The sequence below is a fragment of the Ictalurus punctatus genome, chromosome 7 (genome assembly GCF_001660625.3).
Source record: "Ictalurus punctatus breed USDA103 chromosome 7, Coco_2.0, whole genome shotgun sequence".
Lineage (NCBI taxonomy): Eukaryota > Metazoa > Chordata > Actinopteri > Siluriformes > Ictaluridae > Ictalurus > Ictalurus punctatus.
The window spans coordinates 16,258,527-16,285,936 of record NC_030422.2 but is presented as its reverse complement, the minus strand read 5'-3'; the positions used below and the strand labels follow the sequence as shown (position 1 = coordinate 16,285,936).

The 27,410-nt window shown below is 37.3% G+C and overlaps 2 protein-coding genes across 4 annotated transcripts in view; one reads left to right on the top strand and one right to left on the bottom strand.

Moving 5' to 3' along the window:
- The first annotated feature begins 355 nt into the window (after window positions 1–355).
- Window positions 356–23,089, top strand: sec24d (SEC24 homolog D, COPII coat complex component). Its single transcript, XM_017471853.2, has 23 exons — window positions 356–510; window positions 2,306–2,457; window positions 2,926–3,028; window positions 3,133–3,260; window positions 3,369–3,641; window positions 3,763–3,902; window positions 4,750–4,861; window positions 5,162–5,289; window positions 6,156–6,294; window positions 6,437–6,552; window positions 8,760–8,884; window positions 12,368–12,559; window positions 12,782–12,875; window positions 13,229–13,345; window positions 13,438–13,608; window positions 13,744–13,840; window positions 13,999–14,144; window positions 18,043–18,181; window positions 18,430–18,548; window positions 18,871–19,050; window positions 20,061–20,252; window positions 20,570–20,659; window positions 20,914–23,089. Exons 2-23 carry the CDS (start codon window positions 2,307–2,309, stop codon window positions 21,052–21,054), a joined length of 3,093 nt encoding a protein of 1,030 aa, XP_017327342.1. The 5' UTR covers window positions 356–510; window position 2,306; the 3' UTR covers window positions 21,055–23,089.
- Window positions 22,185–27,410, bottom strand: part of kcnip4a (potassium voltage-gated channel interacting protein 4a) — a 122,155-nt gene continuing 116,929 nt past the window's right edge. For all 3 annotated transcript variants that reach the window (XM_017471851.3, XM_017471850.3, XM_017471849.3), the window contains exon 8: window positions 22,185–27,373. In XM_017471851.3, coding sequence (XP_017327340.1) covers window positions 27,326–27,373 — 48 coding nt within the window. In that variant the 3' untranslated portion in view covers window positions 22,185–27,325. The remainder of the gene's footprint in view (window positions 27,374–27,410) is intronic.

Sequence of the window (27,410 nt, the reverse complement as noted above, 5' to 3'; positions counted from 1 at the left end):
CCTGACGATGCGAGGCAAACATGCCAACCACTAAGTCCTCCATATACAAGCAATAAATAAATAAATAAATAAATAAATAAATATTTTTTTTGTATTTGTTGTATGATTTTTTCCTATATTACATCAGTTCTTTTTGTTACAGTTACATAGTTGGTGTTATTTTCTTTTTACGTATTTGTATTTCATACTCAGTGTTTAAAAAACTGATACTGAGACCAAGCGTCAGAAATGATTAGTTTATGAAAAGCGTAAGGGCATTCTTATTTGATATTTTGTATTTTGAAGAGCTGATCTTTGTGTGCTCTGCTTGCATGAACACAGTCGGAGGATTTCTCTGCGCACGTCTGTATTCCTGCATCTTTGCTGACGTGTAGCGGGTCCCACCACTGTGCGCATGCGCAGAAGCAGCAAAATACCCGAGGCCGGTGCCGGGAGTTTGACGTGGCACTCTCGTTAGGCTCGCCTACATTCTGAACGGTCAGTCCGCTCGGCGTCATCTCTACCTTACAGGTAATTTCTCTTTGTTTATGTATTTATTTTAGTTACATACGTGACCAGACATCTGCGACGTCTCGTGAGGCAGAGTATAATGTTTTGTTACACGTCTTTAAATAGACTTAAACAAACCGGAAAGTTTGAGTCGTCCGTGAGTTCCTTCTGTGCCAGTTAGCTCAGTAGATATACCGCAACTCTGTCGCTATCGACAAACATTAAACAGCGTTTATAAACCACGAACTCCATACATATTAGGCGGCTGAATTGATGCTAACTGTATGGCGTATGTCGACGACGTCGTTGTTGTTTATTTTAAAGACGTATTGTTATTGTTTTTGTAACATGAATGTAACACTCATCTTTGACGTGGCAGCTGTGGGCAGAGGTAAAGCACTGCACAAGTTCAAGCATGCTCACCGACAGCATCTGTTATCCATCACTGAGTATTTATTTACAATTACTGCTTTACATAGGCTCATATTTTCACTTTTTAAATTAAGAGATGGCAAACATTTAATGTGTTAAACACTGTCACAGGTCAGAGAATTCATCTTCTGGCCAAAGGCTTTTGACTTCAAAGGTTCTCCCACTGTAGCTTTACATTTTAGTCAGGATTTTACATGTTACTCTAGCCTTTATTTTGTTAAACATGTTTCCTTACAGACGGATAACCATTCTAAATGAATCTATAATATCTCTCTCTCTCTCTCTCTCTCTCTCTCTCTCTCTCTCTCACACACACACACACACACACACACACACACACACACACACACACACACACACAGAATGAGATCACCCTGTGCTTTATCACTCTCATTATCTCTGAATAGTTCATTGGTAAAGGTCCATCTTACACAAGATCATGAGCTTCCATGCAATATGGCATGAACCAAGGTTGGGTTGCACGAGTCTGTAATTTCATATTAGAGATTGAATAAACTGTTATTTACCTAAGCTGTAGTAACGTAAGCATTGCAGCTTAGAGGCCATCACTACTAAAGATGGAGGCATAAATGTTGGCATAATAGGAAGCGTCATATGCTGCGTCCCTATACGCCTACTTATACAGTACTATGCACTAGAAGTATGTACTCTTTTTGTGCTGAAAAAGTACACACTTCTGAGTGTGTAGCAAAAGGGTTTGTAAGGACTGGGACGTACGAACACGTGACGTAACAGAAGAGAAGGTTGTGGCTTAGTTACACACACTGTCACCATAAACAAACTCCTTGTTGCAGTTCAGCTTTTCTTCATTCATTATTCCTTATATAATTTATACTATATAATTTAATTTACCATTCCATTGATTTATTTCTTTTATTTTTTAAAATTATAAACATGGTACTCTTTTTACACAACATACAACCGTTAATCTTACGTGACAAAAAAAATACTTTGGTTAGTGCTTAACATTTAAGTTCTTACACTTAAATGCTGAAGCTGCATCACCGGCTCGTCCAACTATTTTGCAGGTTGAATTCGGAGAAGCAAATGATCACAATGGTCACTCCCTTGCATAGGGAGTTGTGGGCATTATTAGATGAAAAAGTGTCCACGGATCCACACTTTGAAAATCTACCGGAAATAATAGACCATCCGTCTACCTTTGGGATACAGCGCATGATTTTTGACTCACTAATTGTAATCTGTGTTACTATTTAGGACGGGTAGTAGGCGAATTGGGACGCAGCACTTTTGTACAAGTACATTATCATGGTTGGTGTTACAAGAATTTTCAAAGATTAATTTATATTAATTGTACATGTTGCTGTTTTTCTTTATTTGTGGAATTAAATACATCTAACAGGATGAGCCAGCAGGGTTATGTTGCTACACCTCCATACTCGCAGGCCCAGGCGGTATTGGGGGGATACCCCACTGCATTCGGGGCTCCCCCTCCACAATCCCATTATGGGCACTATGGAGCTCCACCACAGTCATTACCTCCACAACCAACAGGTACAATGAAATTCCCTTCACTTTCTATTTTACTTTTGTTTCACTTTTGACAAGAATATGTCTTCTCTTGTTAGCTGTGCACATGCACAAGCTGGCTTTGGTGACTACATAACTGTATTTTAGCTTATGACTTAGCATATGCAATGAACTCATATGTACCATAAATATTGCACAGGTCTTAGATAATATTCTGAATATTAAATATGGTGATTAATAAAGAACTGTGTGTAATTATCTATACATTTGAGAAAGGTAGTTATGGTATTACTTCTTGGCATTTCGGGAATTTGTCAAGATCTTTTGTCCCTGCACAGTAGCATGTGCAATATTAGCATAAGGAGCTTCAATTAGAGATAGTGTGAAATGTGAACTTGTCATTTTTAGGAATATAATTTGGGGTATGTGTTTAAATACTCCCATCACTGATTACTAGCTGGATATTACAACCCTGCAAATGTTATGTTTCAGGTATGCTCAAACCAGCTGCCTCATCTCCTTCTGGGATGCTTCCACCACCTGCGTCTAGCCAGTATGGATCTCCTGTTCAACAAAATGGCGCACACCTACAGACGTAACTTTCTTTGCGCAGAGATAGATTAAAGATTTTTTTTTTTTTCTGAATTTTGTAAAATTTCGCAGTTTAAATTGAACCTCATCACTTTTTTTTATTATTAGGTTCCCTCCCCCTCCGGCAGCCTCTGCCATGTCTCCCTATGGACAGTCCCCTCAAAGACCATACCACAGCATGGCTCCAACCCAACAAATAACCAATCAGATGAGTGCTATGAACATTGATGGATATGGTAATTGTAGTATTAGCAGTTCTTTTTCTTAATATACAGTTGTGTTTGTGATTAAATTAGCTATTTCCTCTGACTTGTTCCTCTGATTCTTTTCATTGCTTTATCTAGCCCAAAGCTCCATGCAAACTCCTCAGTCTTTAGCGGCACCGCAGCCTTTTCACATGTCTCCACCACCAACAATGGGACATCCACCCATGTCTCCTCCAGGCACTCAACCTCTCTCAATGGCTACATGTCCACCAATGGCAGCTAATCCACCCATGAGTGCAACAGGGCCTCCGCCAATGGGATTGTCTAATTCACGGCCTCACCCTCCTCCGTTGAGTGGAGTTGGATTCCAACAGCCACCAGCACCTCAGGGATTTCCTCCTCAGCAGCCAGGTAAAGAATATTTGGCATTTTGTTTCAAAACAATCATTTAATATTGATGTGAGCCATGCTCTTATATTATATGCACACTAAGCTGAGGCAGTTTGTATTTTAAATGTCTTTGTGGTTACAGGATTATATGGAGGACAGATGCCAGGGCCACCGATGGCAGGGCCACAGCCAGGTGCTTTCCCAGGAGGCTTCCCTGGAGGACCTGCCAACATGGCTGGACCTCCTCAGAAGAAACTTGATCCAGACTCCATACCTAGCACAGTAAGAACTGATTGATAAAAACTTACTTGTACAATAAACACTGTAACAGTCCCAGTGTGAGACATGTAAACAAATATATACTCAACAATTGAATAATTTGCAAATAAATGCCATCATGGGTGCCAACTTGGGTCAAACATTACATAATAATTATAAAATATATTTACTGAATATAAATAGATTGTCTCACATATAAATACATAAATTATTAAATAAATTATTTATTATTATTTATTATGCATGCATATATGATGATGATGATGATGGTCAAATTATAACATTTTCTACTCTATTTAGCTCTGAAAATTGCTGGTTTTCCTGAACTGAAATATGTTGACCTATTCCGCATATCTTAACCATAGATAAAATTATGAAATTTTAAATTGTGGTCACCCCAAAAGTGAAACCAGAGATTATTACATTTAAAAATTTTGTTGCTATTCCACGGAAAGATTCACGCCTGCCTCACTTTGATTATCAGCATCATCCACATCAATCTTTCTTTCATCACCTGAGATAAAAGTCACTTGCATCATTTAAACACAAGTCTCATTGTTATTTCTTCAGTTGACTGATCTGGAACAGTTGCTACATTCAGTCAGTTTTGTTGTGTTGTCTAAATGTCTTGCTATTAATGTGTGTTGTTATGCCAATTAAACATGTAAAAAAATTTTGCCTGACATCTATCTGTACAGAGTGTGTACAGTCCTCTTCTGTATTGATGACTGTGGCACAATGATATGCTGTTTATAGATTTAGTAAATTAGGTAAAGTAATTTCTTTTAGGTTATCTATAATTCATTATGCACTGTATTTCCCTAAAATGTCATTACATTTCACTGTATAGATACAAGTGATTGAAAGTGACCAGGCTAAGAGAGGTGGTCAGGTCTATACCACAAATCTCAGGGGTCAAGTGCCGCCCCTAGTCACAACCAATTTCACTGTTCAGGATCAAGGTGAGTTTTTTTTTGACAAAGTACCAGTGTTTGCATTTACTTTTACAGCTTTTAGCAGATACCTTTTTACAGATTGACATACTGAAGTATTATGTAGTCTCCAATGAAAAACATTTCTTTACAGTTGTACAAACAATCCAGGGCCTAAGAATACCATTAAACTTTGACCCTGGTAAACGAATGAAAGCTGAGGGGTCTATCATTGAGTGATGCAAGAAATAAATAAACTATAATGAATCTCTTCATAGGAAAATAAAAAAAAACTTTATTTCTTAGTCAAATTGTCTATTGTTGTTCCAGGAAATGCTAGCCCAAGGTTCATGCGATGCACCACTTATTCATTTCCCTGTACCTCTGACCTTGCCAAGCAGTGGCAAGTGCCTCTGGCGGCCATCATCAAACCTTTTGCCACAGTGCCCAAAAATGAAGTATGTATGCTAGATCATTGTCACTGGTCCTTATCTTTTAATATAAACTATTGTTATTACACATAGACAGAACAAAGTTGTGTATCACCAATACACGTCTGGGTCACTAGTAACTTATACTCTTATAGCCATAATTACTCCTTTAAAAATAAAGACAGTATTTAATACTGTATATATGATAGTTGTGTTCTAGATAATAACTTTACATTAAATACATTGTTGTCTTGTATATGACAAATGATAGTATATTTCATTGAAACTCTTGATTGCTGAGGTCTAAGAGTGTTGTGTGGTCCAGGAATCTTCAGTCAGTCTCACCTTTCTGTCTGTGACAGCACTATTGCTATAGGTCCTTTTTAGGTAATGTTAGTGTATTGTTTCACTAGAGGCTAATTACTTTAAAATTCAATCTCAGGGGAACATGTTACATAAAAAACGTTCCAGGCCTCCTAATTGACTAGTAGTAACAAGTGGCCATAGTACAAATATGATTTATAATTTAAGACTATATTATATATCTGTAAATATTTATATCTGTAAATATATACTGTATAAATGTAAGTGTAAATAAGTGTAAATGTAACTTAAAAGACATCTATATAGTTAGTTACCCTGGGTGAAACATTTTCTCTTAATTCTTGTAAACATAGCTTGATTTATAACTTGCCTTCTTATTACTACACAGAGAGGACCATGTTCCACTTAGTTCTGCATGTGTTTCTTTAAGCTAGTGATTTATTTATTGGTTATAAAAACATAAATGTGTCGGGTCTTTATATATTAAAATTCTAATTACCTGAAAGTGTGTGTTACAGGTCAAAATGATAAACAGCTTCTTTGTCTTCTCTTGATTCTGTTTACATTAGACTCCTCTATACATAGTAAATCATGGTGAGGCAGGACCCATACGCTGTAACCGCTGTAAGGCCTACATATGCCCCTTTATGCTCTTCATTGACGGTGGAAGACGCTTCCAGTGTGGCTTCTGCAGCTGTATTAATGAGGGTCAGTACCACAGACAGTCAGTACTTCACTGTTGGTTTTAACTTTTTTTGACTTAGCAATAAGGTCAGCAACCAACAAATATATTTTTCCATACAGTTATTTCTTTTGAGAAAAAAAGAAGTAAAAATGTATCCCTCCTTAGTTCCTGTCCAGTATTTCCAGCACCTAGACCACATGGGCCGAAGAATGGATGTATATGAAAGACCAGAGCTGTCCCTGGGTTCTTATGAGTTTGCCGCTACGCTGGATTACTGCAAAGTAATGCTCTATTTATAGCTCCTCAACAATACATTATACACTTAGGTTTTATTTATGGAAAAATATACTTTGCATTTGAAAATGAGATCATTCTTCAGTATTTATGTGAAGTGGTGTTATTTAAAACATGTTTGAACAATATAACAATTTACAACAGTCGCATATGGTGGATATTGCTAAGCTATTCAGCATTTCATGTAGAATTGAATATTTTCAAAATTATATGGAAAAGAAATACAGTACATTGCTTGGAGTGTTTATTTGTGTACAATGGTTCAGCTTGGACCATCTAATGGAACTACATTTCATGGCAGTCATTTGCTGAAACACTATAGTGAGCTGAAGACAGCAGATTAAAAATGCACTATTATATAATATTATAGTACATTATACTGTGGCCCTAGGCAGTTGGAAATATACAAGGTGTAACTTCTAGAAATTGATGCTTTTAAGTGGAGTTATTTGAATGACTTGCTCATAAGACTAGAGCTGTATGCAGTATTACTAAAACTTTTCCCTTTTATTTACCTATTGTGTTATGTAACATCTTTGTGACACTTCTGTCAATTATGAAAGTGTTAACTGAAGGAAATTCACCTGCAAAATGAGCAGAGGAAAACACAAAAAAAGTCACAAGTCATAGATTTCTTGGTTTGTCCCTTGTATTGACAGGCCGACAATTATTCCTCATTTACAATTCAGGCTAGACAAAGTATGAGAAACCTTGTAATTAAAAACTAGTAGAACCTCCTTTAGCAGCAATAACTTCGATCTTATATTTTTGTAGCTGCTGATTAGATATACACAGTGGCAATAAAGAATTTTAGACCATTAATCCCTACAAAACTGTTTCAGTTCATCAATATTTTTGAGATTTTTCATGATCAGTCTCTCATTTGGGTCTCAGGTCTGGACTCTAACTTGATTCCAAAATGTGACTGCTGTCCTGACATTCTGCTGTAAAAATGATTGTAATATATTTTAATTAATTCATTCATTCATTAATTAAATGGTTATAAGCTGTCCATGCCCTGAGACAGCTCCAAACCATGTTGCTCCCTCCACTGTGCATGACAGACGGGATGAGGTTTTGGTGTGTTTTTTTTTTTTTAGTTTTTTTTCTTTCCTAACATAGTGCAGTGCATTTCTGCCAAAAGTTTAACTTTTGTGTAATCTCTCCACAGAACATTGCACAATAAATGTTGTGGAACAGCTAGGTTCTTTTCTGAATTTGAATTTGAGATGTGCAGGAATTTATATTTGAAGTCCAGTCATTTTCTTCTATTAACACCATTCAGTGTTTTATGATAGTCGAAATGTATTTTCTGCAGGTCTTTTCCTATTGCTCTTGGGTTATTTTTCATCTCCTTCAGCTCTTGGTGTAATTTTTGTAGGGCGAATAGCAACAATATTGAATTTTCTTCATTTGTAGATAATTATGATATAACATATATTAATTATATATAATATAATGTAATATGACATTATTATAACATATAATTGTTTTATTATGAGTTGGTGGACACCCAGATTTTTTTAAAAGTATTTGTTGCGTTCATGCACCTTCATGCAACAAGAATCTCCAACCCATGCCTACCATCTCATTTTTTTAAATGGAACTTAAACCGTGAAGATTTACATTGTAAATTTAGTATTGGCAAGAACAAGCAGATTTGCTTGTTTTGTCAGAACTTCAAGCATAATGTGTTTTGTCTTCACTTAGTAGACCATGTTATTAATTTAGTAACTGATGCATAAATTTGGTAATTAAAGTTTGTATAAATTATGCTTAGAATTACCTTGGATGATATTATACTGCACACTGGTACCCATAAAGCAAAACATTGAGCACTTAGTCCTACATTTTATAATAATGTACAGTAGATATTGGAATGTGACAGCTGGGATCATCATATTGGTGTCCATGTGATTATATTGTACATAAAAGTAATTATGGCTGTTTTAAAGTTCAACAGATGTTTCTAATTAAGATACCTGAATGGTATTGTCCGTCAAAGTAACATTTAGTTAATATACAATATTATATACTGTATATTCTACACTACACTAGTAAATAATATATACCCACTACTGGAGTCCTGTGCTTAATGGTGCATTGGACACTAATTCTTGGCAGCAGAGGCCAGTAAATAAAAATTTGTCAGTTAAACCAATGCAAGTAATTTTTTTTTTGTTTTATTTCTCAGAACAATAAGCCTCCCAATCCTCCTGCTTATATCTTCATGATCGAGGTCTCATACAACAACATAAAGAGTGGACTTGTCAAATTGATATGTGAGGAACTAAAAACGCTGCTGGAACGACTTCCAAAGTAAGTTAAAATTCTACTTTTAACTGACAACTTGGAACTGTCCAAAAATTTTTAACTTGATTTGCTTCAGGACATTTTACATGGGTTGTAATAAATGAATAAATATGTAATATGTAAATGTAATAAATCAGGTATAACAATGCATGTAAAGCTAAAAGTTTAGATACATTTTTAAACATACTTATTGCCATAATTAATAAAAGTGACATTTTTTGCTTGTAGTTTTGGAATACAGTGTAAGGAATCACTTAGAAGCAGTGGCCGATGTTTATTAGCTGTACATGACAAACTGTTTTTTGTCATTCCCTCAAGAACACATTATATACACTGTTGAAGCTTGTTAATCACTTAAGCATAACTGTCTTCCTTAAGGCTATGTTCTTGTAACACCACTTTGGCATTGTTTATGCAATGATTAGTATGAGCAAGAAATTTTGGCAACAAATGTTTGTCACTACTGTTTTGATAGCATATCTCAGGTATAACACATGCATGTCTTAGCTGCCATCAGCTCAGAAAGCAACTCATTGCACCTGAAAAAGGCCCCCAATTCCATGCCAAATATGGTCAGTAAAATGAGCGTGAAGAAATGCAAAACAACAAAACTCCACCAAGCTAAGTACTGCTGTATCTCATCATTTGAAAATGCCTGCCTACGTGATTTTTGTGGGGGCTGATCGAGAAAGGCCAAATCTTTGAAATGTTCATGGAGCACAATGCTCTAACGTACGTAAAAAAAAAAAAAAAAAATTGTCGTGCAAATATACAAACGTTTGATTTACCATCTAGTAGTTCCCATGTACATCTCCTGCAAAATGTCTTTCTCCTTACCCTGTGGGTATGTCCGTGTTTGTTTCGAAAACTGACCTCACCTCAAAAGCATGCTGGAAGTGCACTCCAAATAAGCCTGTGGTATTAAATCTGATTTCTCCCCTCTGTTTCTGGCTTTGCTCACTAGAGTGCATGCGTTTAATGGGAAACACATTGGACACCCAACGTTTTTATATGGCTCAACTACCATAGTAAGGAACGTTCAAAGGCCAAGCAGTTAGTAGCAACCCCTGGTGCAGTTTTACCTCAGCATTGAATTTTTTCCTTATTTTTCATCAGGACTCAAACTTAAATATATGCCATGAACTGATTGGGTGCTGATGTTCCCTGTTTTGGAGGAATGTTCATTTTATGGATAGTGGAAGTTTGCCTGTAGGCCCTGAGTTATTTAAGCCAGCACACCATTTTTTAAAATCGTTATGCTTGAGAAGTCAACAAATCCCAGATACAATTCAGGTTCACTTATCTGCAAAGAACAAACTTTTCTCTGTAGGTACTAGTACTTGTTTGCCTCACATATTAAATTCAGTTCTCAGCATTTTCTCCATACAAATGTGCAGTTTGTGAATTACAGTCATGTGCATATAATGTATTCTCACAGAATTAGCATTTGAGCAATTTCAGAAGCTTTATTTACTCCAGCATGCAATGGTGTTAAAAGTGTATATTTGGAAATTTACCAAATACCACCAATACCCTCTCAAAAAATATATAATCACTGGTATTGCTACTGTAAATAGATATACTATATTCAGCATCATTTTTTAACAGGCAACATTGTGCTCCATTTTACTTTATTCTGTCTAGTTGGAGCTTGTGTGAACTTTTGACTTTTGTGCTATGTAACTTTTTTCTCAGTCAGCTAAATGATAAGGTAGGAATGATAAGAGGGATTTTTATTGCCTTCCCTTCACTCTTCTCACAATTTTTTATTTTTTTTTTGCTTTTAAACATCCCCTCCTTTTCCTCTATAGATGTATTTTTACACAAACCCTTGACCCACCATTATTAAACTTTTTCTGGCAGGACCAAGTCATTTAAGCTCATAAACAAGCTTGTTTTGTCACTTCACATATCTTTGTGGTGCTGCTGTCCTAATGGTCTGACTAGGGTCAAGATTTGCAAATCTGGAATGAAACCAATCTTTTTTTTTTTTTTTTATTATTATTATTTTTTTTACACTTTTCTTTTCAAACATTCTGTTTTAGCACTAGGAATGTATTTTTGGCCCTGTTGACCAGCTTTCACAATTATTTATGTTGAGGAAGTGGCCCTTGGAACTATAAACATGGAGTGCTCTCTAACCCAGTCTCTGTACAAGAGTTTGGCTTGTTTTATTTGTGAAATAGTTTGAATTGATTTTATACTCTATAGTCTTACAGAACTCAAATATAATCACTGAGCACTTTATTAGGAACACCTGTACACCTGCTCAATCATGCAATAATCTAATCAGTCGTGTGGCAGCAGTTTTATGATGTATAAAATCCTGCAGATTTTGGCCAGCAGCTTTGGGAAATGTTCACATCAACCATCAGAATGGGGGGGAAATGATCTCAGTGATTTTGACTGTGGCATTATTGTCGGTTCCAGACGGACTGGTTTAAGTACTTCTATCATTGCTGAACTCCTGGGATTTTCACATCTCTTGAGTTTACAGAATGGTGCAATGAAGGAAAACATCCAGTGAGCAGCAGTTCTGGGGACGGAAGAACCTTGTTGATGAGAGAGGTCAACGAAGAATGTCCAGACTGGTTCGACCTGACAGAAAGGCTACTGTAACTTGGATAAACACACTGTACAATTGAAGTGAGCAGAAAAGCATCTCAGAATGCACAACACGTCAAACATTGAGGCGAATGGACTACAACAACAGAAGAAGGGTTCCACTTCTGTCAGCCAATTACAGAAATCTGAGGCTTCAGTGAGCACAGACACAACCAAAACTGGACAGTTTTAAGGCTGGAAAAACATAGCCTGGTCTGATAAATTTTGATTTCTGCTGAGGCACACAGATGGTAGGGTCAGAATTTGGCACCAACAGCACGAATACATGGACCCAACCTACCTTGTGTCAACAGTCCAGGCTGGTGGACTGGTGTAATATTGTGGTTGAATTTTTCTTGACACTTTGTTAATAATTAACAAACATCACTTGCCACAAATGCCACAGCCTGTTTGAGTAGTATTGTCAAAATCTTCCAGCATGATAATGTACAAAAAGCAAAAGTCTCAAACTGGTTTCATGAACATGACGAGTTCACTGTTCTTCACTGGCCTTCCCAGTCACCGGATCTGTATCCAGTAGAACACCTTGGAGATGTGGTAGAACGGGAGATTCGCAGCATAAACGTGTTCCTGAAAAATCTGCAGGAATTGTGTGATGCAGTCATGTCGACACAGACCAAAATCTCAAAGGAATGTTTCCAACATTTTATGGAATCCATGCCAGAGAGAATTTAGGCTGTTTTGAGAACAAAGGGAGACCCTACCCAGTATTAGTTTAGTGTTCCAAATAAAGTGCTTCACGAGGTTATATTAAATACAAAAAAAAAGAGAATCATGTGGGATATAAGTCCACAAATGTTGGCACTCATAATAAAGTGCTTTCCTGAACAATAACACTAATGTTTCCTGACTCTTGCTTTTTAGAGAGGAGGGAGCTGAGAGCTCAGCCATTAGAGTGGGCTTTGTCACCTACAACAAGATCCTGCACTTCTACAATGTGAATAGTGCACTAGCTCAACCTCAGATGATGGTGGTCTCTGATGTGACAGATATGTTTTTGCCCCTTCTGGATGGATTCCTAGTGAGCTTTCAGGAATCACGAGCTGTCATCAACAAGTAGGTTTACCAGTTTTATTTATTATTGACATTATGATTTCTTATCCATGTTGCATGGATGTAACCCAAAAATGATCCACTGCTATTTGCAATGTAATGTCATTTGGTTATCTTTTGGTAAACATTAATTTGATTTTTTTTTATTTGCAGTGGCATTCCTTTTAGAAAAGTAGAAATAAAAGGATTAAACATGAATTTTGTTCCTTGTATTGCTTATCATAGTCTGTTGAGCCAGATTCCTGACATGTTTGCTGACACAAATGAAAGCGAAACTGTTTTTGCTCCAGTTATTCAAGCCGGAGTGGAAGCACTGAAGGTACAACAAATATATGTGCAATTTGATCTAGCTTACTCTGACTTCTAACTGGACTCAAAACTCAGAAGATAATTTATTGATTGTGACTATAGTTTACTAGTTTATTAAAGACTATAGTTTATTAGTTTTCCTCAACTAAATTGCACTTTAACTTTGTTAAACTAAAATACAGTATCTTTGAACGTAACCATTTACTGAGACCTCCTCTGCAGTTTCTTTGTGACTGTCCTATGTGTAATAACCTACTAACTCCCATAGCCTTTCATAAGAATGATGAATTATTAATTATTCATTAATCACTCAGTCATTAAAGTGTAAGTCACTGATCATGCCCAAACCCATTGTGTCCTCAGGCTGCCGAATGCAGTGGAAAGCTCTTCATCTTCCACTCTTCCCTCCCAACTGCAGAGGCACCTGGGAAGCTGAAGAACAGGGATGACAGGAAGCTGGTGAACACCGAGAAAGAAAAGGTGGCTTATTAATTATTTTTCTGTCAATCCAAATATGTTAATTTGCACACATTTGGAATGTAAGGCTAATTTGTGTATATTTGCATCTGCAGACTCTGTTTCAGCCACAGCGTGGTGTGTATGAGCAGCTGACTAAAGAGTGTGTGAGCCAGGGTTGCTGCGTTGACCTCTTCTTGTTCCCTAACCAGTATGTGGATTTGGCCACTATGGGTGACATTCCCACACACACTGGTGGCTCAGTTTACAAATATAGCAACTTTCAGGTGTGTATCAAACTCCCTGAGGTGTAATAAACAATTTTAATAATCTCATGTTTCTGTGATGTGTATCGAAATTGTTATCTAGTGTGAAATGTCATCCCCTTGTGATTAACTTCCAAACATCATCTTATGTGGCAGGTTCAGATAGATGGTCCGCATTTCCTCAGCGATCTGAGACGAGATGTGGAGAAGTCCATCGGATTTGATGCCATAATGCGTGTTCGAACCAACACAGGTAAAGCTGGCAGTCTCAAACAACAAAACCAGAAATTGGACACTCAGAGAAGCAACACTCTCTGTGTATGTCAACAAAAGGAAGAAATTTGTAATAATGTAAGTTTATTCAATTTTAAGATCAAACACCTGAGTCTGTGTATACTGGCTATACTTAAGGTTTCAGGGCCACAGACTTCTTTGGTGCCATCTATATGAACACAACTACAGATGTGGAGATGGCTGCAGTGGACTGTGACAAAGCAGTTACAGTGGAGTTTAAGCACGATGACGCACTCAGTGAGGAGGCTGGGGCTCTTATACAGGTCAGTGTGGCACATACACCACCAAACACTAGCCCCTTTGTTAGGGTTGTCACGATACCAAAAATCTAGTAGCCAATACCGATACCACCAAAAGTACACGATACTCGATACCAAAGTCGATACCACGGTGTGGTATAAAAATAAATAAATAAAATAAAAAACTCTCCTGGAGGATATCCTCCTCTAGCTGATACTGGCAAAGAGAGGGAGAGGGGGGTATTTTAGTTATCAAACACTGTCTGATAACGAGTGGACTTGCACTCCTAAACATAACTGGCTATTGCAAACATTACATGGAGCATAATGTTAGCTGGTTTCATGGCCACAATGCCAGCTGCCACAAACAGACATAATATTGGACCGTCTTTCAGGTGCGTCGCCAAATTCCAGGTGTTTCCTCGCTTCGTTTGAAATGAACGATAGCATCGGTTGCACACCGGAAACGAATACTAGCTTTCCTCTCTTTTCCTCTCAACGAGTCGGGGCGGAGCTAAACTTGTTAAGCTAAGCTAATCTTCTGTAGTTTTTCCCGTGTGCTTGTAGGCGTTCCTCTTCTTCTTCACTTGTGGACCGACTAAAACACTTGTGTGTATTTGCTGCCCTTATCAGGTCCGGAAGAATCGCAACCTCGGTACTTTCGTTACAATTAGTACCAACGGAAATGCCGAAAAACAAGTACCGTCACATTTTAAGAGTGTTGGTACCGAAGTATCGGTTCTCGTGACATCCCTACCCTTTGTATTATTAGACACCTGCGCTTTAGCCCAAAATAAAAACTTCTTTTTCCCCTTGCCTTTTATGTTTTTGTTTTCTCCTCATCCTAGCATAATGCATGTTGCCAAATTATAGATATTAGCCTTTTATAAGAATACGAATTATAAGTGAATAATCATAATTTGAAACATTGTAAATCATTCTTTTTATTTCTGACTGTAATTGAAACTGTTATTGATAGTGTTTGCAAAGTAAAACATTTTTAACAACTGCCTGGTTAGCAGCCACTACTGCAATGTTATGTTCGCAATTTCCTGTTGAAATGGTGAGCTCAAGTGGTCTGCCTGCCTTGTTTATATTGCAAGTTGGCACTATTTTGGTTTTGCTATGTGTGAGAACTGAAATCATATCACGCACAGAATACAACAGTGCATCTTTAAAGATTCCTACAACAAATATGTTACCGATTAAAAAGAGAAAACACAGACATTGTACTCTCTTCCAGTAATGCTTGGTGCCAAACTCGCTATCTGATCACAAAGAATAAATAAAGAATACATAAATAAAGAATAACCACGGCAACATTGCAGCTCATTGTGATGGATAGGTGCCTGGTAAACATTCCAAGCAGATTACATTTCTACACTGCAGCATAATATAGCAACATTCATTCATTTGTCTTCAGTAAATATAATGATAATCCTAGTAAGGGTTGTGGTGAATCTGGAGCCTATCCCAGGACGTGAGGTGGAAAGTCACCATGGATTGGAAAGCAGTCCATCACAGGCCACCATGCTCACACACATTCACACACTTACTCATACCTAGGGGCAATTTAGTGAAAACAGTAACCATGCTGACATGTTTTTGGGAGGTGGGAGGAAACCAGAGAACCAGGAGGAAACCCATATAGACAAGGTAAGGATTCCCAATCGAACCGGGGGTCCTTACTATTGTTATTATTATTATTATTATTATTATTATTATTATTATTATTAGCTTTATTATTATTATTATTAGTAGTAGTAGTAGTAGTAGTAGCAGCAGCAGTAGTATAGAGGGTATGCATTGACGTCACTTTTCCCCCAGAACAAGCCCCCTCAGCCAGACTGAATGCAAAACATCCAGCAAAATGGCTGGTTTTAATAGAAGCTGTGAAAACGCTAGTATAACTACCAATTATCAGCTGAAATTAAAGGCAGTTGGACTCGACAGTGACCCTTACAACTTACCCAAGAACCTGTGGTTCATGAACATTGGCATGTGGCCAGAAATCAATTTTCCTGACATTTATATTTACCTGAAGCCTGAAAGCATACAATAGCCTTGACGCTTGGTCCTTCAAGGCAGGATTTCTTGGAGAAATTACAGTGACAAGAACACCAATAAACATTCTGGTTGTATGTACAAATATTTTTATTTTATTCTATAATTTTATCTGGTAAATCTTACTCTAGCTAGTCCTGGTTGGTTTGTAGCTAACTCTGCTTCCACTTACTAACGTTATAAATTTGTGAAGGTAAAATAGTCAGAGAATGAATGTACCCCCATTATTCATCAATGGAAATAGGCAGCGTGTAAAAAGAAATATGTAGCAAATTATTCATCATTGTACAACATGAATACCACATGGCAAAATAACACTTACACTGCTCCATTTAGTGAAAAATGAGTGAATGTTTTTTGACTTAGTAAAAACGGACTGAATGCTTTTTTGGCACCGTGTAAAAAGATAGCTCCAAATTCTTGTTGAATCTGTTATCACAGTCGATAGCAGAACAGCTTTTTCCTCATTTTAGATGCATTTTTTTTCTGTGTTTTCACGGAATTCACGCTGTACACTAATGCTGCCACTCAGTCTTTTTCCCACTCAGTGGGCGCGACAGCGGCGAGTTTCAGCCAATGTGACATCACGTGCATACCCTTTATTAGTAATAGTATTAGAATGAGAATAGTAATAATAATAATAATAATAATAATAATAAATTCCTCTTCCCAATTTAACCTGAAAAGCTGAACCATGTCCGAAAGAAATAACATCAGGAAAATATGTCTGGTTTTGTTTATTTATCTACAGAGATTTATCTACATGATTTTTTCTGTGTATCTCATACTAAATAATTTTAGATTTTTAAACGAAATACAATGTAAAACAAAGGCAACCTGAGTAAACACACAATACATTTTTTGTTATTATTTTATATATATATATATATATATATATATATTGTTTTATTGAAGCAAAAAAGTTGTCAAACACCTATTACCCATGTGAAAACCTAGTTGCCCTCTTACACTTAAAATCTGGTTGTGCCGTCTTTAGCAGCAATAACTGCAACCAAACACTTGCGCTTGATTTCAAGATTACGGACTGAAGACCAGACATTCTCCTTTAGGATAGCAGAATTCATGTTTCCCTCAATTACTGCAAGTTGCCCAGGTCCTGAAGCAGCAAAGCATCCCCACACCATCACACTTCCACCACCATGCTTGACCGTAGGTGTTTTTTTGTGGAATTTTGTGTTTGGTTTACGCCAGATGTAACGGGACCCCTGTCTTCCTGAAAGGTTTGAGGATCTTCAAGGTGTGTTTTGGCAAAATTCAGATGATGTTAATGTTCTTCTGGTTTAGCACTTATATAGTGCTTTTTTTTAACCTTAGTGGTTCTACAAAACACTTTAATCTGTTTATTATTACCTATTCACACACCCTCACACACCAGTGGTAGCAGAGCTGCCATGCAAGGTGCTAGCTTGCCATTGGGAGCAGCTTGGTGTTCAGTGTCTTGCCCAAGGACACTTCGGCATGTGGAGTCATGTGGGCCGGGAATCGAACCACCAACCCTACGATTAGTGGACAACCCACTCTACCACCTGAACTGTATTTTGTGTTTACTCAGGTTGCCTTTGCTTCATCTTAGATTTTGTTGTAATTTTGAAAACCATTTAGTATGAGATATAAACAAAAACAGAAGAAATGGAAAAAATACTTTTTCACAGCACTGTATATGGCATAAAATAGTTTTTCACAAATATCTCTCGGAGTATAGGTTGAATCCTGCTGTTTTCAGGCGGACCAGGAGAAGTGATATATGTATGTGCATGTGATGTTGCAGTTGCATGTGTGCATTTAGAGAAAAAGAGTCAGTTCTGCCCTACTATGTATGCCTCTCTTGCTTTTCCAGTGTGCTGTGCTCTACACCTCCGTCGGTGGTCAGAGGCGGCTGCGCGTTCACAACCTCAGTCTGAACTGTAGCTCTCAGTTATCTGAGCTTTACAAGAGCTGTGAGACTGATGCACTCATCAACTTCTTTGCCAAATCAGGTAAAAAATTAAGTCTGATGTTTGAGTCAGCATTTTTTCAGCTATAGTACTTAAACCTAGAGCCAATTTACATGCATTAAGCCTAGCCCAGTCCTAGATTAAACTGTAGTCAGTTGGGATTGGCTAATGAAGTGTTTTTTGTTTAATATCAGTCTTGAATATTACCAGAAAATTAACCCTTAACATTACATTAGATTTAAATAATATTTGTGTATTCACGCTAAAAGTGTTTGTCTTTGTTTGTCCAGCGTACCACGCTATACTAAGCCAGCCTGTGCGGACAGTGAGGGAGATCCTGGTGAGGCAGACAGCCCACATGCTGGCCTGCTATAGGAAGAACTGTGCTACACCTTCTGCTGCAAGTCAGGTCTGACAAGTCACGTGTTCTCAGAGAAAAGAGACTTTATTGTTGCTTTATCATATATGGAGATTAGCCTTCAATATCTTGATTTAGCTTTGCAGTCATCATGTTGGACGTCACTGTTGTTTGTAGAATGTACTTGTTGTGAAATTGAGAATTATTGGAAGTTGGGAAATTAACAGCACGAGCCATCATATTTATCAGTATTAATCAGTAACTTTTGTCATTCTTGTATCAGATTAGCTTATCTTTGACTTTTACTGACCATTATGCAGTTTGACTTTTTATGTCAGCTGACCTTTTCTTTTCCCTATAATGTTATGTGCAGCTGATCCTGCCTGATGCTATGAAAGTGTTCCCGGTGTACATGAACAGCCTGATGAAGACTCCAGTTCTGGTGGGCAGCACTGAACTCTCTACAGATGACCGGGCTTTCCATAGACTCAGCGTCATGTCCATGGGAGTGGAGGAGAGCCAGGTCCTGCTTTACCCACAGCTCATTCCAGTGGTGAGAACACATGAAGACATAAAGCTAAAACAGGGAACCAAAGGCCAAATGTACACCATTTATTTGATGCTGTTTCTTCGGCTGTTGGAAAACAATGCAGGCTGAAAAGGATGTGATTTATATACACAGTCAAGTCATATATTTCTTGGGCTGATTTCACACCTATTAGTGTATTTTTCACCCAAACGAGAACAAAATGTATCATTTATTTGCTGTTTGGTTTGTGACATGGTTTGTGCACATATAGTAAGTTAATGAGAAAAAAAAAAACCTCGCTGAGGGACATCTAAGGCTGAAAACCGTACTCATGAATCTCTTTAATTTATTAATCATAAATATGGAAATTGGGAAAAAAGGTAAACCGACCATTTTGTCCATTGCTTTATTTATGCCCAATAAATTTGAAATAGTGTAAATCACTCAGGAACAGAGAACACAGAGCTGGCACTAAACAAATGTTTTTGTTCATGGGCCCAAAAATCCAGAACACCTCTCATTTTTCTGACTTTTGATTCAGTTTGTATCTCATGGGTCAAATTAATAGTTCACGTCTACAAAGCAATGTCACCCACAACCAGAAATATACTCCATTTTTGGTTCACTTACTGCAGCTGCCTCAATTCAGAGTCAAATCACCCCCTAACTGCAGTCAAACACCATTTGTAGACTGTCTCAGTCTGGTTAATTGGGTCTAAAACTGAGTGCGATTTCTGTGTTTTTGCCTGAAATTGCAAATGCATATGGGAAAGCACCCTTAGAGATACATGTAATAATATAGTTTACTTGGACTATACCAGCCCTATTAAGGCAGAATGCAGTACTGATCATAGAGTAAAGCGGAAAGTGTAAGGCTAAGCTAACAGGCAAATTTTAATTAGTTAAATTAAAATGACAGGACATATACAACACAGTCAGTCAGTATATAACTCCCCTACAATTAGTTTATAAAGTTACTATTAAATAAAATTTTGTGTGTTTTTGGTCATGAGCTCCTACTCTGTTTCTGTCAGCACTCCATGGACGTGGCGAGTGATTCGATTCCAGCAGCAGTGCGCTGCTCAGAGGAGCGTTTGAGCGAGACCAGTGTGTTTTTGCTGGAGAATGGCCAGTCTATGTTCCTTTGGCTGGGCCAGGCCTGCTCTCCTGATCTCATCCAGAACCTCTTCAATGTGCCCTCCATGGCCCACCTCAGTTCAGATACGGTCAGAGACACCAGCATCATACACAAAATCACATGCAAGCAGTGTCTACCATTATCAGTGAAGTTTGGGTTAATTGTTGAATTGCATTAAGTTTGAAATGATTCAGGTCAGAAAAGCCAAATGCAATTAAAACTGGAATTTATATTTTGATTGAATTAGCTAGTAACCGTTGTAATATATTATTTATTGTTCTCAAATATATAATTTTTTTTTAACTTTAAAGAATTTTCCAAGTATTTAACATCTAGGAATTGAATAATTTCTCTAAAGCTGACCTGGTTATTCACTGACTGATATTAATATTAATATATCTGCAGACTACATTGCCTGAACTAGATACCGCTCACTCTAGGAAGCTTCACTCCATCATTTGTGCTATCTCCCAGCAGAAGTGCAAGTCCATGAAGGTACAACTCTCCCAATGCCGTTAGTTATTTGTGTGTTACACTGTGTTTCAAGATCAAGTGATCAGTGCCATTGTGTTCTGAAACACATTCTGCAAATTGTTAGGGGTTGACAAGTTAAAGCTTAGATGTTTTAAAAATGTTATCAAATTTAATTCACTAGAATGTCAGAATGCTGCATATTTTACTGGGGCGCCCTCTAGGATGCTTCCAGGTCTTTGTTGCAGTAGATCTTTAGAAGTGTTTTCTTTTTATAGATGGTGATTGTGAAGCAGAAAGACAGATCAGAGATGCTGTTCCGCCAGCTCCTAGTGGAGGATAAAGGCTTGAATGGAGGAACTTCGTATTTGGAATTCTTGTGCTCTGTTCACCGTGAGATTAGGCAGCTTCTGACCTAACATACACACAGAACTCATATACCATCACTAGCCCCTTTATAAGGAACATCTACTCAATCATGGAATTAACCGATCATCTAGACATGTGTCAGCAACACAGTGCATAAATTAAAATCAAGACTGGTTTGAGCTGACTGGAAGGCTACAGTAATTCAGATAACTACTTGTAAAACTGTAGTGAGCAGAAAAGTATCTCAGAACATACAACACACTCAACCTTGAAGAGGATGGGCTACACCTACAGATGATCACATCAGGTTCCCCTCCTGTCAACCAAGAACAGGAATCTGAGGCAGCCATGGGCACAATCTCACTGAAACTGGACATTTGAAGATTGTAAAAACTTTGCCTAGCTTGATTAATCTCAATTTCTGCTCAGACATGCAGATGGTAGGGTCAGAATTTGGCATCAACAGTATGAATCCAGAGACCCAGCTTGCATTGTGTCAACAGTGCAGGCTGGTGGAAGCGGTGTAATGGTGTGGGGAATGTTTTATTGGCACATATTGGGCCCCTAAATACCAGTCAAGCATCATTTTAATGCCAAGCCTCTGCTATTGTTGCTGGCCATGTACATCCCTTTATAGTCAGAATTTACCCATCTTATAAAGGCTACTTCCAGCATAATAATGCACCATGTCACAAAGCACAAGTCATCTCAAACTGGTTCCATGAACATGAACACAAGTTCAGTGTACTTCAATGGCTTCACTGGATCTGAATCTAATAGAGCTTCTTCTGAATGTTGTGATACGGGAGATTCGCAGCATGAATGTGCAACTGACAAATCAGCAGAAATTTGTGTTACGCAATCATGTCGACATGGACCAGACTCTCAAAGGAATGTTTGAAACAAAAACTGGAATCCAGGGCAAGAAGAATGGATAGTGTTCTAAGAGTAAGGCTTGGGGGTGGTTGGGGTTTAGTCAGGATTAGTATGGTGTTCCTAATAAAGTGGTTGGTGAATGTATAGAGAGAATGTGTGCAAGGCAGTACACACGATGAACTCCTTACTATTTTCAGCGCTGCCTTTGAATGACTGTACAACTCCGTCAGGACTTCACAAGTGTTCTTATTTTGTCAATTTCACTCAAAAGTCTAGTTTGGGTTAAGCTTGGCTTGCTTGTATGTAATGGTGTGAATTAATGTCTTATAAAATATACAATCTTTTTTTTTTTTTTTTTAGATAACAGAAAAAAGGAAAGGATTCTCAAATTTCCCATTATTTGCCAAATTGAAAATTACATCTCTGGAAATTGTTTTATTAAAATGGTACCAAAGAATGAGAATCTTTTAGTACAGACATATTAAACATATTAGACTTTTTTGCTTAAAATGCTTAAGATGACAGGAAATGCTGTCTATTAAATTCATAGATTAAATCATTGGATACCATTAGAAATATTAGAAGCATTAGAATGGACCATATTAACTGAAATTAAGTAAACTACAGTTATATTAAGTAATATTTATTCATGAAAACTATGAGAAATTGTTTAATGTATAACTCTCGGTATTCCTGACTTGGTGGCATTTTTGTCTTGATCATTCTAATGCTATTTGTGCTGTAAATTTGTACACAGTGAAACATTTATTGTGAGTGTTTAGCAGTTTACGGCATAATAATCCAAGAAGCAAATCATATACAGTGAACGGCATCTTTTGTAGATGAGCTTTGGTCTTTCCATGCTCAGAGATCTGGCTTCATGGCTATAAAATTAATTAGAAAAATTTATCATACTCAATATACCTTAATCTTTTTTTATTGGTACATCACCAGAAGCAGTATATTTTATTACTTCTGTGTTATATTTGAAAGATTATGACTTGTACGTAAACATGCCTCAGGTAACCCATGTAGAGCATAGGTAGAGGTACATGTAACTGCTTATTGTAGTTTACAGTGTGGAAGTGACTTTTTTTAAAATTCTGAACTTTGGGCCCATTTGCTGAGTTAAGGATGCTTTGCCATATACATTGCAGTTTATAAACATCCATTATTAAAAAAAATTGGATTAAACTAGTCTTCACTGAACTCAGGAAACTTCTTTTATTCAATGAATGTTTTTCATTTGTGTGAAGGACTGTGAAAATGACCTAATTTTAATAGCTCTATTAAACACATTTTGCACGGCTGACCTAAGTATTAGACTCACACCAACAACACTCTAATTAGGCTAGATTTTTTTTTTCTGGCACAAACTGATCAACAGGCAAAACACAACCAAGCACATACATTCAGAGCTGTTTATTGAATCAATGTCAACTAATGCCTCTATGTTCTCTAATAGCATAGGGAAGTGTGATATGCACAGAGAGCACTAGATCTGCATTATTCAGTACTATCCCTTATTAACCATCTCTAACTAGGTGAAGCATTCACATAACGTGCAGCTTCCACCCCTTCCCTCAGCATTCCTGCTGCATTTTTAATGCTTAGCATCTCGATGCAAAAGGTCTACAGCATATGGCATGTTTCCAAAGACAGTTGGAGTGATGTTTGATTGTAGACATATTACAGAGAATGTGAACAAATCCCAAATCTAAACAGGCTTGTAAAATAATGTATGACTTTGGTCCTGCATGTATACCAAATGTCCACTAGGTGGAACCATGTTAATGCAAATACACCATCTCTACCACATACAGGTGCATCTAAAAAAAAAAAAAAAAAAAGAATATGGAAAAGTAATTTTTCCCCCTTAATTTAATAAAAAAAGTGGAACTTTCATATTTTCTAGATTCATTACACAAAGTGAAATATTTCAAGCCTTTTTTTGTTTTTGTTTTCACCATAATGATTATGGCTTACAGCTCATGGAAATTAAAAAATCCAGTATCTCAAAATATTAGAATGAAGAATTTATAATACAAAAATGTTGCAGTATCGCATTCCTAGTGTCAAGCCACTCTTGAACAACTTCAGAAGCATCTTACCTGGGCTAATGAGAAAAAGAACTGGACCGTTGCTCGATGGTCCAAAGTTTTCTTTTCAGATGAAAGTAAATTTTGCATTTCATTTAGAAATCAAGGTCCCAGAGTCTGGTGAAAGAGTGGAGAGACACAGAATCCAAGTTGTCTCCACAATCTGATGACTTGGGGTGCCATGTCATCTGCTGGTGTTGGTCTACTGTGTTTTCTCAAGTCGAGAGTTAATGCAGCATCAGGAGATTTTAGAGCACTTCATGTTTCCATCTGCTGACAAGCTTTATGGAGATGCTGATTTCCTTTTCCAGCAGGACTTGGCACCTGCCCACAGTGCCAAAACTACTAATAACTGGTTTACTGACCATGGTATTACTGTGCGTGGTTAGCCAGCCAACTCGCCTGACCTGAACCCCATAGAGAATCTGAGAGACACCAGACCCAACAATACAAATGAGCTGAAGGCCACTATCAAAGCAACCTGGGCTTCCAGAACACCTCAGCAGTGCCACAGGCTGATCGCCTCCATGCCACGCCGCATTCATGCAGTAATTCGTGCAAAAGGATTAAACCCCTGACCAAGTATTGAGTGCATAAATTAACATACTTTTCAGAAGTTCGACATTGCTGTATTATAAATTCTTTATTCTAATATTTTGAGATACTAGATTTTTGATTTCCATGAGCTGTAAGCCATAATCAAGATTAAAACAAAAAAAGGCTCAAAATATTTCACTTTATGTGTAATGAATCTAGAATATATGACAGTTCCACTTTTTGAATTAAATTACGGAAAACAAATGACATTTTCCATGATATATTTTCATAACTTGAAAATATATGATTGTATGGACTTCTTTATCTTGAGAAGTCAATATTTGAACTATAATAGAGGTTAGTTTTTAATATTAAATTGTCATTGCCTACCAGTAAATCAGGAAAAACATGCTCTTTAAATCAATATAAAAAATATATAACTACAAAGTGTAATTTTTCTAAATTTCATGTCCACAGTACCAACAAAAAGATCTGGAGACAATTTCTAACATAAAATAATTTTTTTTTTTACTCAAATCAGCTTGCTTGTCAAAGAACCCAGTGCATGCCATGTAGCATATTGCTGGTGGTAATTGCATTACATGGCAGTTGGAAATTTTGCCTTTGGACAAGTGCTCTTGGATGCTACTGGGAGGCAGAAAACATGCATCTGCTACCCAGCATGCTCACTGTTCTGTCTGTGCTGTAGCCAGTCACAGCTATACCTACATCTTTGATTCAGCCAGCAGGAGCTAATCAGTTCTAATGCCAGAAAACAGGAGAGGAAAAACCCGGCATAGAAAAGGGTTGACTGCTTTGGAATGACATAAAAAATATGAAAGGATGCTCTTTGTAGCGTGTGACATAATGTAATGAAAAAGCAGCAATGTTCATTGTTCCAATGCCAGACTGGCAAGAAATAGAACAAAATGTACTTCAAGTGTAAGTCCAAATTAAAGACACCGAATCTGCACAAATTAGTGCCTCTCATCAGACTCTGGATGTTCTTAGCACACACACTGTCATAATGATCATGAATCAAATCAAATACTGTATGGCTCAAATAGTGCTCTGTTCAGTACAATGTTAGAATTGTAGTAAATAAAACCAAACTGCAATACCATTGTTTTAAGAATAGTACTACTCAAAACATAAATCTAAAAATAATTACACAGCATCTTATTGAGTATATTTCATTATTACTCTAATATGCTTGGCAAATATTCATGAATAAAGTTGGAAACCTGCAATTATTTAATTTACACAGTGCTCTATGTTGAATTTATTCTCTACAGGTAAGGTAGGATTCTGACTTTTGTGTACTATCTACTTGACTCAGTTGGATCTAGATTCTTGCCACTAGAATTGCTGTATTGTATAGTATTGTTGATTCAATAGTGTTGCTTGGAAGAGTTTGTTAGTCTATGCTAATCTCAGGTGGTTAAGCAAGTGATATTTCAGTCTCTCTTAAAATATATTGAAGGTTACAGACACTAGTGTTAGCAGCATCAATTTAGATAAAGTATCAAGTTTAGTGGTGTTTATTTCATCTTGTTCAGTTAAGTGTTACCAGTTCCTTCTTAGCCCTATATTCACTAACTTCATTCCTGACTAGACATGTGCTTCAAACCTACAGTATCTCTGTTGTCACCTCTCTCAGACCTAGAAGCTCTCATCCACAAACCAGAGGCTGAACTACCAGTAACCTCATCTACCCTCCTCTGCTGTCTCAATCACAAACAGCAGTGGTAGTTGGCTCTCAAATTGCCAGTCTGCTGTAAAGAAAGCTGATTTAAGCTCAGCTTTAGCTTCCCTTTACCCTCTTGACTCTTAACTGAGACCTGGATATCTCCACAGAACTCAGCTACACCGGCTGCTCTATCCTCTGCTTATGCTTTCTCTCACACTTCACGAGAAACTGGCAGGGTCTGCTTCACACCTCTCTCCTTGTCTCATCTCAACATCTCATCCTTCGAATTCCATGCAGTTACAGTTACTTCCCCGATCAACCTTCCCATCATCAGCACTTATGTAAGTTGCTCTGGATAAGGGCGTCCGCCAAATGCCATAAATGTAAATGTAAAAAAAAAAAAAAGATTCAGCAAATGTTTCTCATATTCATAGTCTTTCAAACTTTGGACTAAAACGCTTGTCTTAAGAAATGTCTGGAATCAAAATATCTGTGGCTTTGGACATACAGTAAGTTTAAATGCTTTGACAAAAGATAACAACATAAATTGAAGTAAGGACAAACGTCTTTGTTGTGGCCCTTATTTACAGATTTTACAGTAAATCAAACCATGATAAACGGATTCCACATGCACCGTGTGTATAAAACATGCTCTCTGCAGTACATAGTTAGAACTGACTGAGACTAATGTTCCCAGTCTTTCTCACAAGATTAAGGGCAGAAATAAATGCTATGGCTGTAAGAGGTAATGAAAACAATAATTTCATTTTGTTTCAATATTATTGGTAACACTTAATGGAACATAGCTGGGAGATTAAAAGTAATCCGTTCCAGCATGACCTCCTATGTAAGAAGTGTTCAGTGTACCCTATGCACAAAAACCTTTCAAATGGCATTTGCTGTAAATGGTTAATTAAAAGCATGACATCTATACAAGAACTGTAATGAAATTAATGTGGGTTGAAATGTGCTTTGAACCCAAAAGAATGGTGTTTTCTGGGTTGAGTGTTTGCCTTCCATTCAAATCCATTTATCTTAATGAGGATATTGGCGCATGTGGAGTAGAAAGGTGCTTGCATGAGCCGACCAGCCACCAGAGGTATGTTGTCCACCCGACTATTAAATGACATTTTCAAAAAGCTGCATCGATCTCATGATGTTTTCGTCCTGCAGAGAACATACAAACACAAGCGAGTCATTTGAA